A 15,364-nucleotide genomic window follows, 5' to 3' on the forward strand; every position below is an offset into this window, starting at 1 on the left:
CCCACATTGGGCTCCCAGCTCAGTGGGGAGTCTGCTTCTCCCCCTGCCCCTCACCCTACTCATGTTCTCTCTGTCTCTCAAATAAACAAAATCTTTAAAAAAAAAAAAAAAAAGTAGGAGAATGCACAGAGCTCTTCCCAATCCGTAGACATAAATAAGGCACATCTCAGCAGCAACAGAGCAAGGTGATGAGCCAGGATACGGGAGAGCAGATGGCTCCTCAGCTTCTGCACTTTGCACCACCGGTTATCCCACCTGCCTGGGGACTTCAACGAAACCGGAGGAAAAGCGGGTGGGGGCAAATTGTCTGACACTAAATTTCTGCCCCCCCCCATCCAAATGGAACTGGAAGTAGGTGAAGTGGAAGAACAGAAAAATAAGGAAGGGCTATCCTTATTGCACACCCCAGCCTGTGGACTGAGATTGCTGTTGGCTGCATTCGTGACTCGGTGAACGTTCACGAAACGAGCAGAAATGAATGAATACCTGAAACCTACAAATATGAAAACTGGGCGAACCACGGTCGCCCAGGGCAGATGCATTTTGACGAGGCCGCCACAAACTTGGCGGGGGGGCGGCTGGGAGCACAGAGGCGGGGCCTCCAGGAGGAAGGCTGGGGGCATCTGCGGGCATCTGCGGGCAACCCCGGGCGGGGGCGGGGCCCTTCCTGCAGCACCTGCGCCCTCGCCCTGGGGAGGCCGCCTGGGAGGGATGCAAGGCTGGGCTACACTGTCCTAGGGCCTCGGTGCTGAGGGCCGCGCCTCAACAAGGAGAGCGACCAGCCTGAGGTTCTGCGGACGCCCGGGGCAGCACCTGGCGCCGGCCGGGTGCAGCAGGTACCGCGCGCAGGCTGGGAGCTCCCGCTGCGCGAGCCCCAGTGCTGGGGGCGGCCCCGCCCCCTCCGCGTCCGCGGCCACGCCCCCTCCGGGCCCGCGGCCCCGCCCCCTCGGCCCCTCAAGATTGATTGGCTCTTCCCCCACTTCCGGCCTGGCGCCCGGGGCGCTCGGGGCTTCCGGTGTCATGGCGGCCTGAGGTCCCGGCAGTCGGAGAGGCGGCTGCAGGCCCCTCCCTGCGGAGCCGCTGGTCCGGCGGGCGGGGATGTGACCGCGGGCCCTGCCGGCCTGCCCCGGGCGTCGCCTCCGCTCCCGTGCCAGTGCCCTCCGTCCACGGCGATGGCGGGATCCGGCTGCGCGTGGGGCGCCGAGCCGCCGCGGTTCCTGGAAGCCTTCGGGCGGCTGTGGCAGGTCCAGAGCCGCCTGGGGAGCGGCTCCTCGGCCTCGGTGTACCGGGTGCGCTGCTGCGGCACTCCCGGCTCGCCCCCCGGCGCCCTCAAGCAGTTCTTGCCGCCGGGGACCACCGGCGCCGCCGCCTCGGCCGCCGAGTACGGGTTCCGCAAAGAGAGGGCGGCGCTGGAGCAGTTGCAGGGTCACCGGAACATCGGTAATTGCGGCCGCCTCGCTGCCCTCGTTGCCGGTCCCGGCGCAGCCACGCGCCCCCGGCCCTCCTCCCCTGCCCCCCTCCCCTGCCCCCCTGCCCCGGCCTGGCCTGGCCTTCCCGCGGCAGACGTGGTCGGGCCCCCCCCCCCCCCCCCCCCCCCGTCTGCAGTGGGGCCGGGGTGCTGGTCCGCTCCGCCCCGTGTCACGTAATAGATGCTCACTTAAGTTCTGTTTTTTGGTTTTTGGTTTTTTTTTTTTTTGGCTTCGGGTCTCCTCGGGGAGTGCCGCAACTTATTAGCCCAGAGTTAACCTTTTCCAGGGAAAGGAGGCCTATCTCTGCCACCACCCGTGTCAGGCCTCGTCTGGAAATTGTGAATCTTTTGCGATCCAGTGGGAAGTGAGGACTCCCCACTCCCCTCCCCCTGCCCCCTGCCCCAGGGCTTGTGATCACGCTAGTAACTCAGTACAGACGTTGCCTGGTACCCAGTTAGCGTGGATTTGGGGGGGATGACTCAGTATTCACATAGGAGTCCCTCTAAAAGCGTGGAAGTGAGCAACACTTTATACTTTCACCCTGGTAAGACTATGTTACGAATTTCAGATATCCACAATATGTGATAAAAATGATCAATTACGCGTGATCGATCTGTGCAGTCTTCACTCATTACACTGAGTTTATACTTAGTTATAGCTTTTGGCTAATAAGGAAATGTCTTGCTTCCTGGCCAGCATAATCCATGTGTAATTTGAAGAGTGGCTTTTTTTTTTTTTTTTTTAATTACCACTTTGGAGAAGAATTTCTTAACCACTGGTATTATCTATTTTTTTTTTTAAAAGATTGCTGAATGATGTATGTAATCCTGGTATTTAAGAGCAAGATTTTTTTTTTTTTTTTCAGTCTTGCAAGCTTGAGGACTTGTTGAATTTCTGCAAGATTAGGTTAAGTTGTCATCTCAAAAGTCTGAATCTTGTACTATTTATTTATCCCCCCCCCCCCCGCTTTTAATATTTAGGTAATAGAATGCTATTTTGAATCAAGAACCAATTTTTGGGCAGCCCGGGTGGCTCCACGGTTTAGCGCTGCCTTTGGCCCAGGGTGTGATCCTGGAGTCCCGGGATTGAGTCCCACGTCAGGCGGCCTGCATGGAGCCTGCTTCTCCCTCTGCCTGTGTCTCTGCCTCTCTCTCTCTTTGTCTCTCATGGATAAATAAATAAAATCTTTTAAAAAAAAAACAACAACAAAAAAGAACCAGTTTTCAATTTTGTTTTTGCATGTTGTGACATCCATCACAAGAGTCCATAATATCTGGATTTTATTTTTAATCATTTTTTTCTTCAAGGAAAAAAGAATTTGCACCGAGTGTGTATATTCACCCACCACTGAATGCTTAGTGAAGTACAATTTGAATTATTGTGCCATATTTAATATCTTTGACTGGTAATGAGCTGTGGAAGGTTTTCTCATCTTGTTTCATTAAAATAATCCAGTTGCCAAAAAAATCTTACTTTTGGGAAAAATAAATTACAGTGGAAGTGTAATTGCTCATCCTTGTTATCCTTGTCTAGAGTATCCCAAATTTGCACTACAGAGTTATCAATTGTAACTTATTCTGAATTTTAAAGCATTATAACTCGTTTCTTTTTCTAGTGACTTTGTATGGAGTCTTTACAATCCACTTCTCTCCAAATGTGCCATCACGCTGTCTGTTGCTTGAACTCCTGGATGTCAGTGTTTCGGAATTGCTTTTATATTCCAGTCATCAGGGTTGTTCTATGTGGATGATACAGCATTGCGCCAGGGATGTTCTGGAGGCCCTTGCTTTTCTTCATCATGAGGGTTATGTCCATGCAGACCTCAAACCACGTAACATATTGTGGAGTGCAGAGAATGAATGTTTTAAACTCATTGACTTTGGACTGAGCTTCAAAGAAGGCAATCAGGTAAGAAATGCTTTAATAAAAAAGGCGGGGGGGAGGTGCTGGGTGGCTCAGTCAGTTAAGCGTCTGCCTTCTGCTGTGTCAGATCCCCAGATCTGTGTCATGATCCCCATTTTCTCGAATTGAGCCCTTGAGTCCCAAGTCAGGATCCCTGCTCAGCAGGGAATCTCCTTCTCTCTCTCTGCTCCCCCTGCTTAGCTCTCTCTTCTCAAATAAATAAAAATCTTAAATAAATAAATAAGTAACAGGAACGCTTTGGTAGGCATTTAGAGATATTTCTATTTAAAATACTGAAATATGGGGCACCTGGGTGGCTCAGTGGTTGAGCGTCTGCCTTCAGCTCAGGGCGTGATCCCGGAGTCCTTGGATCGAGTCCCATATCAGGCTCCCTGCAGGGAGCCTGCTACCCCTTCTGCCTGTGTCTCTGCCTCTCTCTCATGAATAAATAAAATCTTTAAAAAAACAAAACACTGAAATACTCAAGGATGAAGCAAGTAAAAATTTCATTGCCACCATGTATAAAAAGATGCACGTTTGGGTTTGGTAGGATAATCTAGTTGGCAGATAATTACTATTACTGGTGCCCTCCATAGTAGTAATAGTTGGTGCACTATCTAGTGGTAAAACACATGTAACGGTTCTGATAAACCCTCCAGTCCCCATGGTTTGTCGGCTCTTTGCCGAGTGTCCTTATTTATTTATCAGCAATGCCTAACAGTCGAGAGACAATCTCAAGAAATGAGGCAGCTGTATGGAAAGTGTACAGCTTGCCTGTGAGAACTGCCCAGTTAATGAACCGAATAATTACGGTAGCCAAGGGCTAGGAATCCTTTGGCATTCAGGTTGGCAGTGGTTTATTACGCGTGAAGAGAAGTGAATACACTGTGGAGGTGGAAGGAAAGTGAACAGTGCTTTCTTGGTTGTAATATTTACTCGTCTTCTTTAGGACGTGAAGTATATTCAGACAGACGGGTATCGGGCTCCAGAAGCAGAACTGCAAAATTGCTTGGCCCAGGCTGGCCTGCAGAGTGATACAGAATGTACCTCAGCTGTTGATCTTTGGAGCCTAGGAATCATTTTACTGGAAATGTTCTCAGGAATGAAACTGAAACATACAGTCAGATCTCAGGAATGGAAGGTAAACTGTACCAGTGCTTTTCTTTTGTTTGCAGTTCTTAATTCTGATTTAAGAATATTCAATTTATAGTGATTCTCCCTGGGGACGCCGTTTACTTCCATCTCTAATACTCTTCCTCCTTGCATCTTTGGTACCTTAAATGCTGCTATTAATGTTCATAGCTAGAGTGCTAGTGAGTACTGCATACTTACTGATCTTAGCCTAGGGCCTGGTGTGTAGTAAGTGGTTGATAAAATGAATAAATGCATTTTTCTGAAACAAGTGATTTAGTTATACCACATTCTAAAATATTACCAGTACAACAATATAAGTTTAATAATAATCTTTACATAAGGCTCTGCAGGTAACACTTTATAGTTAAAGTATTTCAATGTACAGTCTCCAGGAATTTCCTAACAATTCTATGAGGATCATTAGAGCGTGTATTGGTTATTCTTTTACAAATGAAAAACTGAAGGCACAGATATTCAAGCCACTTGCTCTGGATCATACCACTGGATGTACCAGACATGGGCCCCATATTCTGTTCTTCCTATTCAGAGTTTAGTGTTCTGTCCAAGTTCCGCAGTGCTTTATATTAATTTATATTCCATATTTGAATCCTCCTGGTAAAGTGAGTGCTGCTTATGACACTATTTCTGTGGGAACATGAGGTCTAAATTCCAAGTCTCTGACGGAACAATGAACTTTTGTATGTTTGTAACTTAGGAATTAACTATATTATGTTTCCAAACATATTATGGGGCCTAAATGTTGTGATGGTATCAGTATCCTTTAGGCTAGAGGTTTGAGAAATAATACAGTGTTTAGGGTTGTTTGGTTTTGATATTAAGCAACACGTATTTTTTGAGCATCTAGTAACATACAGTTTGTGTATGGCTGTTGTACCATGTAGAGTTTTATTTCTTTTCGGCCCTTAGTCCTCTGTTTCTGGAAGTATTCCTGGAAGGAATGCTTTAATAGTCTTGTGGGTGTACCTACTGCTTGCTTTTGGCAAAAAATGCTGCCATGCAAGCAAAACCAGTGTCATTATTCCGCATTGGTACTTTCACACAATGAAGCGGCTAAGTATTCTTTTTTCAGTGCTAATCCAAATACAGATCAATTAGTTGCATTTACTTTGCCTGTCTTTGAGACCTTTGGACTGTATCTGCTTGGCCCTGAGCTGATCAGAACTAGGTCACATTCAGGCGTTTTGTCTGTAATTTGGAGGTATGCTGTGTATTAAATCCCCGGTATTCACTCTTCTAAATAAAAACAGTATTTTATATTTTAATCACCTTTGTGGAGGCAAAATTGCCAAGTGAGTATGAGTATAGGTTCTGAAGTCAAACCGCTTGAGGGTTCATATCTTGGCTTCACCTCTTACTAAGTTATTTAGGGTCACTGAACCATGGTTTACTTTCTCTAAAATGAGGATAATAGCATTTTCCTCACAGAAGTATTGAGGTTAAAAAAATAAATGAGAGCATCTGGGTGGCATCTGCCTTCATTCAGCTCAGGGCGTGATCCTGGAGTCCCACATCGGGCTCCCTGCAGGGAGCCTGCTTCTCCCTCTGCCTGTGTCTCTACCTCTCTCTCTTGTCTCTCATGAATAAATAAATAAAATCTAACTGATCAACCAACGTAGTTCTTAGCATAGCATGTGGCCTGTAGTAAGTATTCAGAAAATTTTAGTGATAAGGATGGTGTCCGGTCTTTTTACTCATGGACATTCTTCCACATTCTGAGAAAGCACAGTACTCAGGGAGAAAGCGTTATGTTCCATAGGATTTAGAGCACGAATAATGTGACGGATGCTTTCTCTGTAATAGTTTATTCCTATCTGAAAACCAGTTGAAGACTCCTTACCAAGACTCAGACTTCATTGCCACACATTCCTTTTCTCACTTTGTATTGTATTAAACTACATTTTTATGGGCTTGCTTTGGTATTCTTACTCATTCATCTCATCTAGTAGATATTCATATAAAGTGCCAGGTACTGTGCTAGGTGCTGAGGATAGAGAAAAAAAAGTTTCTCCTCTAGAAGCTTAGTGTTAGGCACATAATCTCCTCCGGTAAGATTGTAAACTCTCAAAAGAGAGTGTTTACTGTTGCATTTTACCTACCAAACTACAGTGCTATGTGCCTAGTACTCATTAATACAGAATGAATTGAATAACCAAAGGAAGACTTTTCTCCCTTTTTTTAGGCAAACAGTTCTGCTATTATTGATCACATATTTGCCAGTAAAGCAGTGGTGAATGCCGCAATTCCAGCCTATCACCTAAGAGACCTTATCAAAAGGTAACACCATGTGTACTTTAAAGTTTCTATGTGTACATTTATTATGTAACGGTTATTTTTGTTTTGGTTTGGGTTTTGATGTTTACCGAATGGATTTATGTTATTTCTGGTGATCATGTAGAGGTTCCTCCTGGCAGCTGTACCCTTGGCCTCTTACAGCTCTGGCAGTCCTATATACTTGATGGAAATGAGGTTTTTGTGTTTGTTTCTTTTAGAGTTTTTTTGAAGGCACATTTTTAAAGAGGGTATTTATTGGGACGCTTGGGTGGCTCAGTGGTTGAGCGTCTGCCTTTGGCTCAGGGCATGATCCCAGGTTCTCGGGATCGAGTCCCACATCAGGTTTCCTGCATGGAGCCTGCTTCTCCCTCTGCCTGTGTCTCTACTTCTCTCTGTGTGTCTCTCATAAAAAAATAAATAGTATCTTTTAAAAAAATAAATAAAGAGGGTATTTATTAACTAAAGTCTGAGTTTGCTTTTGGACTACCAAAAAAAATTTTAAATAAGGTAGATATATCTATATATATATAAATAATTATTTTAAATAATTACTGCTGGAAACTCTGGGGACAGATATAATGTTTCTGACTTCTGAGTGGGTCCAAACACATTAGATATTTTAAAATAAGACATAATGTACATTATTAAATAGTTGGGTTTTCACATTTCTAGCATTATGGGCCAGAAATGAGTAAAATAATTACTATGTTGCAGGAAGGTAGATCTCTCCATTAAGTCAGAATATTATTCTTTCTTTGGAATATTGACCCTATAAACCTTTAACTAAGTTTTGGGTTTTTTTTAAAGAGATTTTTATTTTTGAAATAATTACAGATTCACAGAAAGTTGCAAAAATGTTACAAAGAGGTCTATGTACCCTTCACTCAGTTTCCCCTAGTGGTTACATCTTACGTAACTAAAGTACAATGTCAAAAATGGACATTACAAGTGGCATTTTACATGGAAAAGATGGCATTGTGAAATTATGTAATGGGTTCTAATTTGGAAGTCAAATCATGTAAGTTCTGTATTGACTTTGTTATTTCGGACTTTTTCCCCTTTGTGCAACTAACTAATACTAAATTTGGAAGCTACAGAGAATTATGATCAGCAAAATAAAAGTTATAAACCTACTCTCTAGTGTTAACACTTTGGTGAATTTCTTTTCAGTATTTTGCCATGTATGTATGCAAATTATTTGAACTTTTTTAATTGTCGAATAAAACAGATACTGAAAACAAATGTGTAATTTAGTGAATCCTTAGGAATATTCTTGTATTTACCATTCAGGTCAAGAAATAAAACTTTGCCAGCTACCCTAGAAATCCTCTGTGTCCCCATCTTAATTTTCAGCCCTTCTTCCTCCTGAAAGTAGCCACTGCCCTGATTTTTAGGGTAATTACTTCCTTGTTTTTATTTTATTTTATTTTATTTTAATTTTTTTAAAGATTTTTATTTATTTATTCATGAGAACATAGAGAGATAGGCAGAGACTCAGGCAGAGGGAGAAGCAGGCTCCATGCAGGGAGCCCGATGCAGAACTCGATCCCGAGTCTCCAGGATCCCGCCCTGGGCGGAAGGCAGCGCTAAACCGCTGAGCCACTGGGGCTGCCCCCTTGTTTTCATTTTAGCGTGCATCCTTAAACACTATGGTTTAGTGTTGCTCTTCTAAACAAAAATCCTTTTAAATTTTAATCTGAAAGGTCCTTTTCCATTTCCTACCCTGCTTTTCCCTTGTTTACTTGTTGAAAAACCTGGGTGGTTCGCTATACGTAGCTGTTTGCAGTCTGAATTTTGCTGATGGTGTTAATCCTGGTGTAGCTTAACCTATTTCTGTGTTTTCCTTATACAGTGGTAGTTGTATCTAGAGGGTTGATTTTTTTTTTTTTTTGGCAAGATTATAGATAGTATTGTGTTCTTTTATAAGGAGGCACATAATGTAGCCATCTCTGTTTTATGTGTTAGTAATTGTTAACATTCAGTGCCTAGATTCATTACTTAGTCAGGGGCTGTAGAAGGGGGATGTTCTCATCCTGTCTTTCAACTTCATTTGGTTAACCAAAGACAAAGTAAATGCTTAATTTTCTCTCTCTCTCATAATGAGTTGATTCCCTGTCATACCATTCCGTTTTGAAAGTTCAATGTGCTTTGATTTGGTAACTGCAACCCATCGCAGTTCGTATCCTAATTGAAGCTAAAATTGCCCCATCTTTGATGAATGTGACCTTGTGTAAGTTGGTTTTGGAGGATCTTATTATCATTTACAGCTTCTTTGCTATCTGGTGTGACAGGATGTTCCCAGTTCATTTTACACATTTCCTGTCCCAGACCTGGATGTAGCCATTTCTCCAAGAAGCCTGATTTCTTTTAGTAGGAAATAGTAATTTTAAAACACAGTCTGGGTTTTAGGAATACTCGTTATTGGGACATTGTTTTTAGGCCTTATTTTAAGTGAACAGAGTTTCATACTGATATTTCCAATTCAAATTCAAGACCACAAAGTTTTTATTTAACTTCTGTTTCACATCTCTTTCTCCAATGCCAAGAATTCTGATTCTTAAGGACAAGGGGAATGCTAGAATTAGAATATTTTATAATTACTCATTTGCTTTATTCCACCCTACATTAAGACAAGTCTCAGAATAATAATACTTTAGGAAGATTACTGAAAATGATTATTTTTGCATGTGCTTTTCCCATTCTTCCTCTATTTGAAAAATAGTTGTATTTGCATCATCATATTGTATAACCATCACATGCTATACACTCTGTTTTAACACTCGCATTTATTCGTAGATCTGCATGTAAGTTGTATGTTACTGTTCACCACTGGTCCTTGTGGGGCTGTCGCTCTCATCATTTTAGTTTCTGAAGCTTGATCTCTAGAGGCCAAAGGATTAATATTCTCTGAGCTCTTACACTGCCAGTACTAAATTGTGCTTATTACATTTAAAAGTCGGTTCATCTGGATATGAAAATCCTTGGCATACTTTTTTTTTCTTGAGTGTCTTAAACATGTTACTCCATTTTATTCTGGCATGTAGTATTGCTGTTGAAAAGTCTAAAGACACTCCTAATTGTCTTTGTATTAAAAATGCCTTTGTCTTTTTTATCTAGGTGGCCAGACGATTACATCTTTTTGAAAGTCTATTGATTTTACCAGAATATATCTTGATTTTGATTGTTCTGGGTTGAAATTCTCAGGAGAATAAGTAGCTTCAGATCTTTTTGCTTGCTTGTTTTAGGAAAGTGTTCTTAAAGTCCTGTTTTTAGTATTCATTCTCTTGCTTTGGCTTTCTCCTTCAGGCACTCCTATTCTACATATATTGGATTTTTCTTTGACAGTATTCATTATTATGACTTTCTCTTGGATCTTTTCTTTTATTCTTTTCTATTTTAAAAAATGTTCCTTTCTCACTTGTGTTTATCTTTTTAAGATACTACCTCTTGTGTTTGTTCATCGTCTAGCTTTGTTTTATGAAATGATTTTTTATTTTATTTTGAATTCTTTCTTGAGTTCTATTAATTATTGAGATTTTCTAATTTTGATTTATGTTTCTCTTTCATATCTTTTATCACTTAAAAAATGCCTTTTTCTCCTTTTACAATGGTAGGTTATAGTGTCCTATGTTCTGATCATGTCTTTCTAGGAAGCATTCATGGTCTCAGGACTGTCATTTTGTAGTTCTCGTTTCTTTGTGTAATAATTTTGTTAATAGGGATTCCTGAGTGGCTCACTGGTTGGGCGCCTGCCTTCTGTTCAGGGGGTGATCCCGGAAACCTGGGATTGAGTCCCATGTTGGGCTCCCTGCATAGAGCCTGCTTCTCCCTCTGCCTGTGTCTCTGCCTCTCTCTCTCTCTCTCTCACTGTGTCTCTCATGAATAAATAAATAAAATCTTTAAAAATAATAATAATAATTTTGTTAATAATGCTTTTATGTGGTTTGTTTTTATATGAAATTCATTTCCTAAACTTTCAGGAGAAGGTGTTGGGATGGCTTTTCTAATTGCATAGGGCTCCTATTCAATTTTTGTATAATGTTAAAAGGTGGCGGGGAGTGATTTTATTCTGAAGTCTCCTGCCTCTACCCCTCTACTACTTTTTTTCCTGGTGTGTCCCGCCTCCTGCCACCGCCCCCCCCGCCCAACCCCAACCTACTTGATTTGGATTACATTTTCAAGATTTCTGTTCTCTGTAGGACTTTGCCCTGGGTGGGAGCTTCAGCTAGTTAGTTTTGAGAAGTGGTAATGTGTAGGTTATTCCAACCCCTTCAGATTTCCCAGAGGACTCCCTTGCATTCAGCTGGAATTAGAATGTATAATCCCTTCTAGTGACGGTCAGCTTTCTGCAGTTGACTTAGTATGCTTTCCAGTGAGTACCTGTTGGCAGTTTTGGGTTATTTTCTCTGGTTCATCAGATCATCTGGTTGCTTGTCTCTGCTTCTTTCCACACAGAAGTTGATATGGTACAAGGTTTACTACTATTGATGGTTTGTCCCTAGCCTCTTGGGTTTTGGCATTTATTGGGGTTACTTAGTTTTGTTGTACATATCATCCATGGGTTTTTTATTTTGTTATCAAGTTATGCTGTTATTGGGGAGATTTGACAGAAATCAGAAATAATCTCACCACTATCCTCTTCTTCCTTTTTTTTTTTAAATTTGGATTACCCTAAATTTATGTCTAGTTTTTTTTTCTACTTAATGTTATGTTAGTATGGATCACTTTCCCATGTTGCATTTATTAATCAAAAATATTATCTTTAATTAAAATGTAATATTGTGCCATAGGTATGTATCATGAGTTAACTAAACCATTTACTCAGAAATAGCATTTGTATTTTTTTTGTGGATGAATGGCCCAGTAAGCCATGCTAATATAATTAATGCTGCGCTGGACATTTCGACATTTAAATTTTCTTTAATGGTTTCATTTTCAAAAGATTTGACGATAACTATAGATACCTGTTTTTGTGTTTTAGCATGCTTCATGATGATCCAAGCAGAAGAATTCCTGCCGAAATGGCATTATGCAGCCCGTTCTTTAGCATTCCTTTTGGTAAGTTGTATACGTCTTTATTTTTTTCTTGGTTGTTTAACAATTAAATAAGACATCAGAGGTCACTTATATTCCCATGCTCCTGTGCCTAGTGTTCGTCCATTTATTTTGGTGAGTTTACATTTAACCGTGTTATAATGAACCTTAACAGCCCCTCATATTGAAGATCTGGTGATGCTTCCTACTCCAGTGCTAAGACTACTGAATGTGCTGGATGACGATTATCTTGAGAATGAAGAGGAATATGAAGGTAACTGCTTCCTAAATTGTATTTTAATGTCTTTCGTAGCTAATTCTAAAGTAGACATATCAATTCATAAGATGTCTATTCTCCTCATTTCTATATTGAAGATATTGAGCTACATGATTTCTAAAATACCACTTTTTGATTCCTGTTGTAGATTGAATGTGTCTCCCCAAAATTCAGTGGCAAAGCCCCTATCCCAAGTGTGATAATATTTTGAGTTGGAGCCTTTAGGATTTAATGGGGTTAGGTTACGTCATAAGGGGGGGGGTTGCCCTCGTGTCGGAATTAACGCTCTTAAAAAAAGAGGAAGAAACAGGAGAGCTCTCTCTACCATGTGAGAATATGGCAAGGAGGCAGCCATGGACACCGGACACGCATCTGCCTGCACCTTGGTGTGGGAATTCCAGCCTTCAGAACTGGGGAAATAAATGTCTGTCGTTGAATCCACTCAGTCCATGCACGCTAAGGCACTTCCTCAGGCCCTTTGGACTCCTCTACATGTCATAAGCCTTTCCTGAATTAATAAAGATTAGTTTTCCTGGCATGTTCTTTCCATCTGTTCTTTCTAGTCCTGCCCTGTGCTTCCTTACTCCTTCTAAGCTCTTGTTTTTGCTTTTAATAAATTCATTTCCTTGAGACGTGTTTACTGAAAACTGGCTTTGTACTTGGCACTGTGGGATTATTCCCTGTCTTCAGTGTAGGAGAGACTGTTTTATCAACAAACAGGTAGAGTTCTGGTAAATCCGAAAGTAGATAATACTCAGAGGCAGAGAAGAGAGAGACTCCTGCTAAGTGACACATGAGGGTGGCTCTGTGGCAATGCTGTTTGAGCTCTGTTCGTAATGAGTTGCTTGGCTAAAAGCTGACGGCTGGGTGAGGAAATGTCAAAGACACCAAGATGAGAGAAAGTGTAGCATGTTCCGAGAATAGTGAACTGTTCATTTGTTACGTTAAAGAATTTTATTTTATCCCGGAGATAGTAACACTGCAATATGACACAAAAGAACTTTATATCAGGGATAGTCCTGGCTTCTGATCTAAGTATTCAATAAATATTTGTTCTTTGTTGAATGCAATAAAGAACCATGAAAAAAAGTAGGAGAGTGATATAGTCAAACTTAGGTTTTAATAAGAGCATCCTGAAAGAGTGGTGAATGGATGGAAGAGAACGAAATTTAAAAATATCAGTTGCTTAGTATTAAACATTTCGTAGTGAAAAATTAAACCATTTCCTATAAACCTAACTTGACCCCACTATCTTTTATTTATTTATTTTTTAAAAGATTTTATTATTCATGAGAGACACAGAGAGAGAGAGAGAGAGAGGCAGAGACACAGGCAGAGGGAGAAGCAGGCCCCATGCAGGGAGCCCGATGTGGGACTTGATCCCGGGACTCCAGGATCACACCCTGGGCTAAAGGTGGCGCTAAACCTCTGAGCCACCAGGGCTGCCCCCCACTATCTTTTGTAAGGGTAAATTATTTTATGTCCCTGAGCTTTGTATAGTTATCTGACAAATAAAACAAACATAATTTCTTTGAATCTGTAATAGTTGGAACAATCTGCAACCTCAACTTTTCAGCATGCCTGTTTATTTGAAATAGTAGTCTTGCCCTCAGCATTGTTTTAATCAGGTCATTATGGGCTCAGAGGTCCTAAATAATCTCTTGGCAGTACTACTTATGTCCTTGAAATCCATCTACGTACTGTCTTCATCACCTAATTCTGTTAATAGTTTTTATCTCTATAAAATTCAAGCTTGGGCTTTCTTGAGTAAACCTTGGGCATACTATGCCTACTCCTTTTTTTGTATATTGTTATAAAATGTTGCTTTTTTTTTTTTTTGGCTTGTAAATACATTGAGTATTTAATGTTGCTATTATTCTAAGTGTTTAAGAATCTTACATGGGAGTGCTTTTGTGGCTCATTCAGTTAAATGTTTGCTTTTGGCTCAGGTCATGATCCCAGGGTCCTGGGATCAAGCCCCACATCAGGCTCCCCGCTCCTTTGCATGTGCTCTCTCTCGTCCTCTCTCAAATAAATAAAATCTTAAAAAAAAAAAAAAAAAAAAAAAGAATCTTAAATGAACTGGAGCACCTGGGTGGCTCAGTCGGTTAGCATTAGACTCTTGGTTTCACCTCAGTTCATGATCTCATGTTTGTGGGATCAAGCCAGTCTCCCCACCCCGACTCCACCCTCCAGCGAGGAGTCTGTTTTTTTCCTCCCTCTCCCTTTGCCCCCTCCTCCTCACACGAGTGTGTGCTCTATAAATAAATAAATAAATAAGTAAATAAATCTTTATAATAGAGAATCTTACATGAAGTAAAGTGCAACAGACAATATAGTAGCATTCAGCACCTTTGTTAGTTCTGATTAGCAAGGTTGTCATCAGATAATGCTTACTAGTGTTAGGTGAACTTGCTTAGCTAGAAATCATACATGTTGGGATGGCTGTCTTGTCATCTTGGTGGGGATTCATACCTTCCATTTCAGACCAAAATAGATTGTAAAGATTAAGATCAAGATTCCAAATCAAGAGAATAAAAGGGAAAATTATTCAACTTTATAGCTCTTAACTTAGAGCCCTTACAAATCAACTCAGTTAATAGTGGGTAAAGGGTGTAAATAGACAATTTAGAGAAGAGGATGCGCAACTCTGTCTCATAGACTTCATTCTCATTTATCAGAATGCTCACTAAAACTGTATGGTGAGATCTTTGTCCCCTAACATTTTTTTAAAAAATTTGTGTATTCTTGAGAGACAGAGAGAGTCAGGCTCCCTGTGGACTCTGCCGATGCAGGACTCGATCCCAGGACCCCGGGATCACGACCTGAGTTGAAGGCAGATGCTCAACCACTGAGCCACTCATCACCCAACATTGACAGTGAAAATATTTTATAACTTTATGGGTAGAGTATAGAAAAATACTTTTTATACATCATTGGAGAGAGTTTAAATTGTTAAACTTTATGATAGGCAGATTGGTAATTCTTTTTTTTTAAGATTTTTTATTTCTTTATTCATAGAGACAGAGAGAGAGAGAGAGAGAGAGAGAGAGGCAGAGACACAGGCAGAGGGAGAAGCAGGCACTATGCAGAGAGCCTGATATGGGATCCAGGGTCTCCAGGATCACACCCTAGGCTGCAGGGGGCGCTAAACCGCTGCGCCACAGGGGCTGCCCCAGATTGGTAATTCTAACAAAATTACAAATTCGTATTCATTTTGTCCTAGCATTTCCACTTCTAGGTCAACTTGGAAATG

General features: G+C 41.3%; 1 protein-coding gene across 4 annotated transcripts in view; it reads left to right on the top strand.

Moving 5' to 3' along the window:
• The first annotated feature begins 1,006 nt into the window (after positions 1 to 1,006).
• Positions 1,007 to 15,364, top strand: part of UHMK1 (U2AF homology motif kinase 1) — a 30,390-nt gene continuing 16,032 nt past the window's right edge. For 2 of the 4 annotated variants that reach the window (XM_072814686.1, XM_072814685.1), the window contains exons 1-6: positions 1,008 to 1,440; positions 3,085 to 3,377; positions 4,321 to 4,512; positions 6,706 to 6,800; positions 11,779 to 11,855; positions 12,007 to 12,105. In XM_072814686.1, the coding sequence (XP_072670787.1) occupies positions 1,173 to 1,440; positions 3,085 to 3,377; positions 4,321 to 4,512; positions 6,706 to 6,800; positions 11,779 to 11,855; positions 12,007 to 12,105 (1,024 nt within the window). In that variant the 5' untranslated portion in view covers positions 1,008 to 1,172. Of the gene's footprint in view, positions 1,441 to 3,084; positions 3,378 to 4,320; positions 4,513 to 6,705; positions 6,801 to 11,778; positions 11,856 to 12,006; positions 12,106 to 12,256; positions 12,647 to 15,364 lie in introns of those variants that run through there. The other 2 variants (XM_072814687.1, XM_072814689.1) reach the window with 2 other exon arrangements.

Source organism: Canis lupus, chromosome 38 (assembly GCF_048164855.1).
Source record: "Canis lupus baileyi chromosome 38, mCanLup2.hap1, whole genome shotgun sequence".
Lineage (NCBI taxonomy): Eukaryota > Metazoa > Chordata > Mammalia > Carnivora > Canidae > Canis > Canis lupus.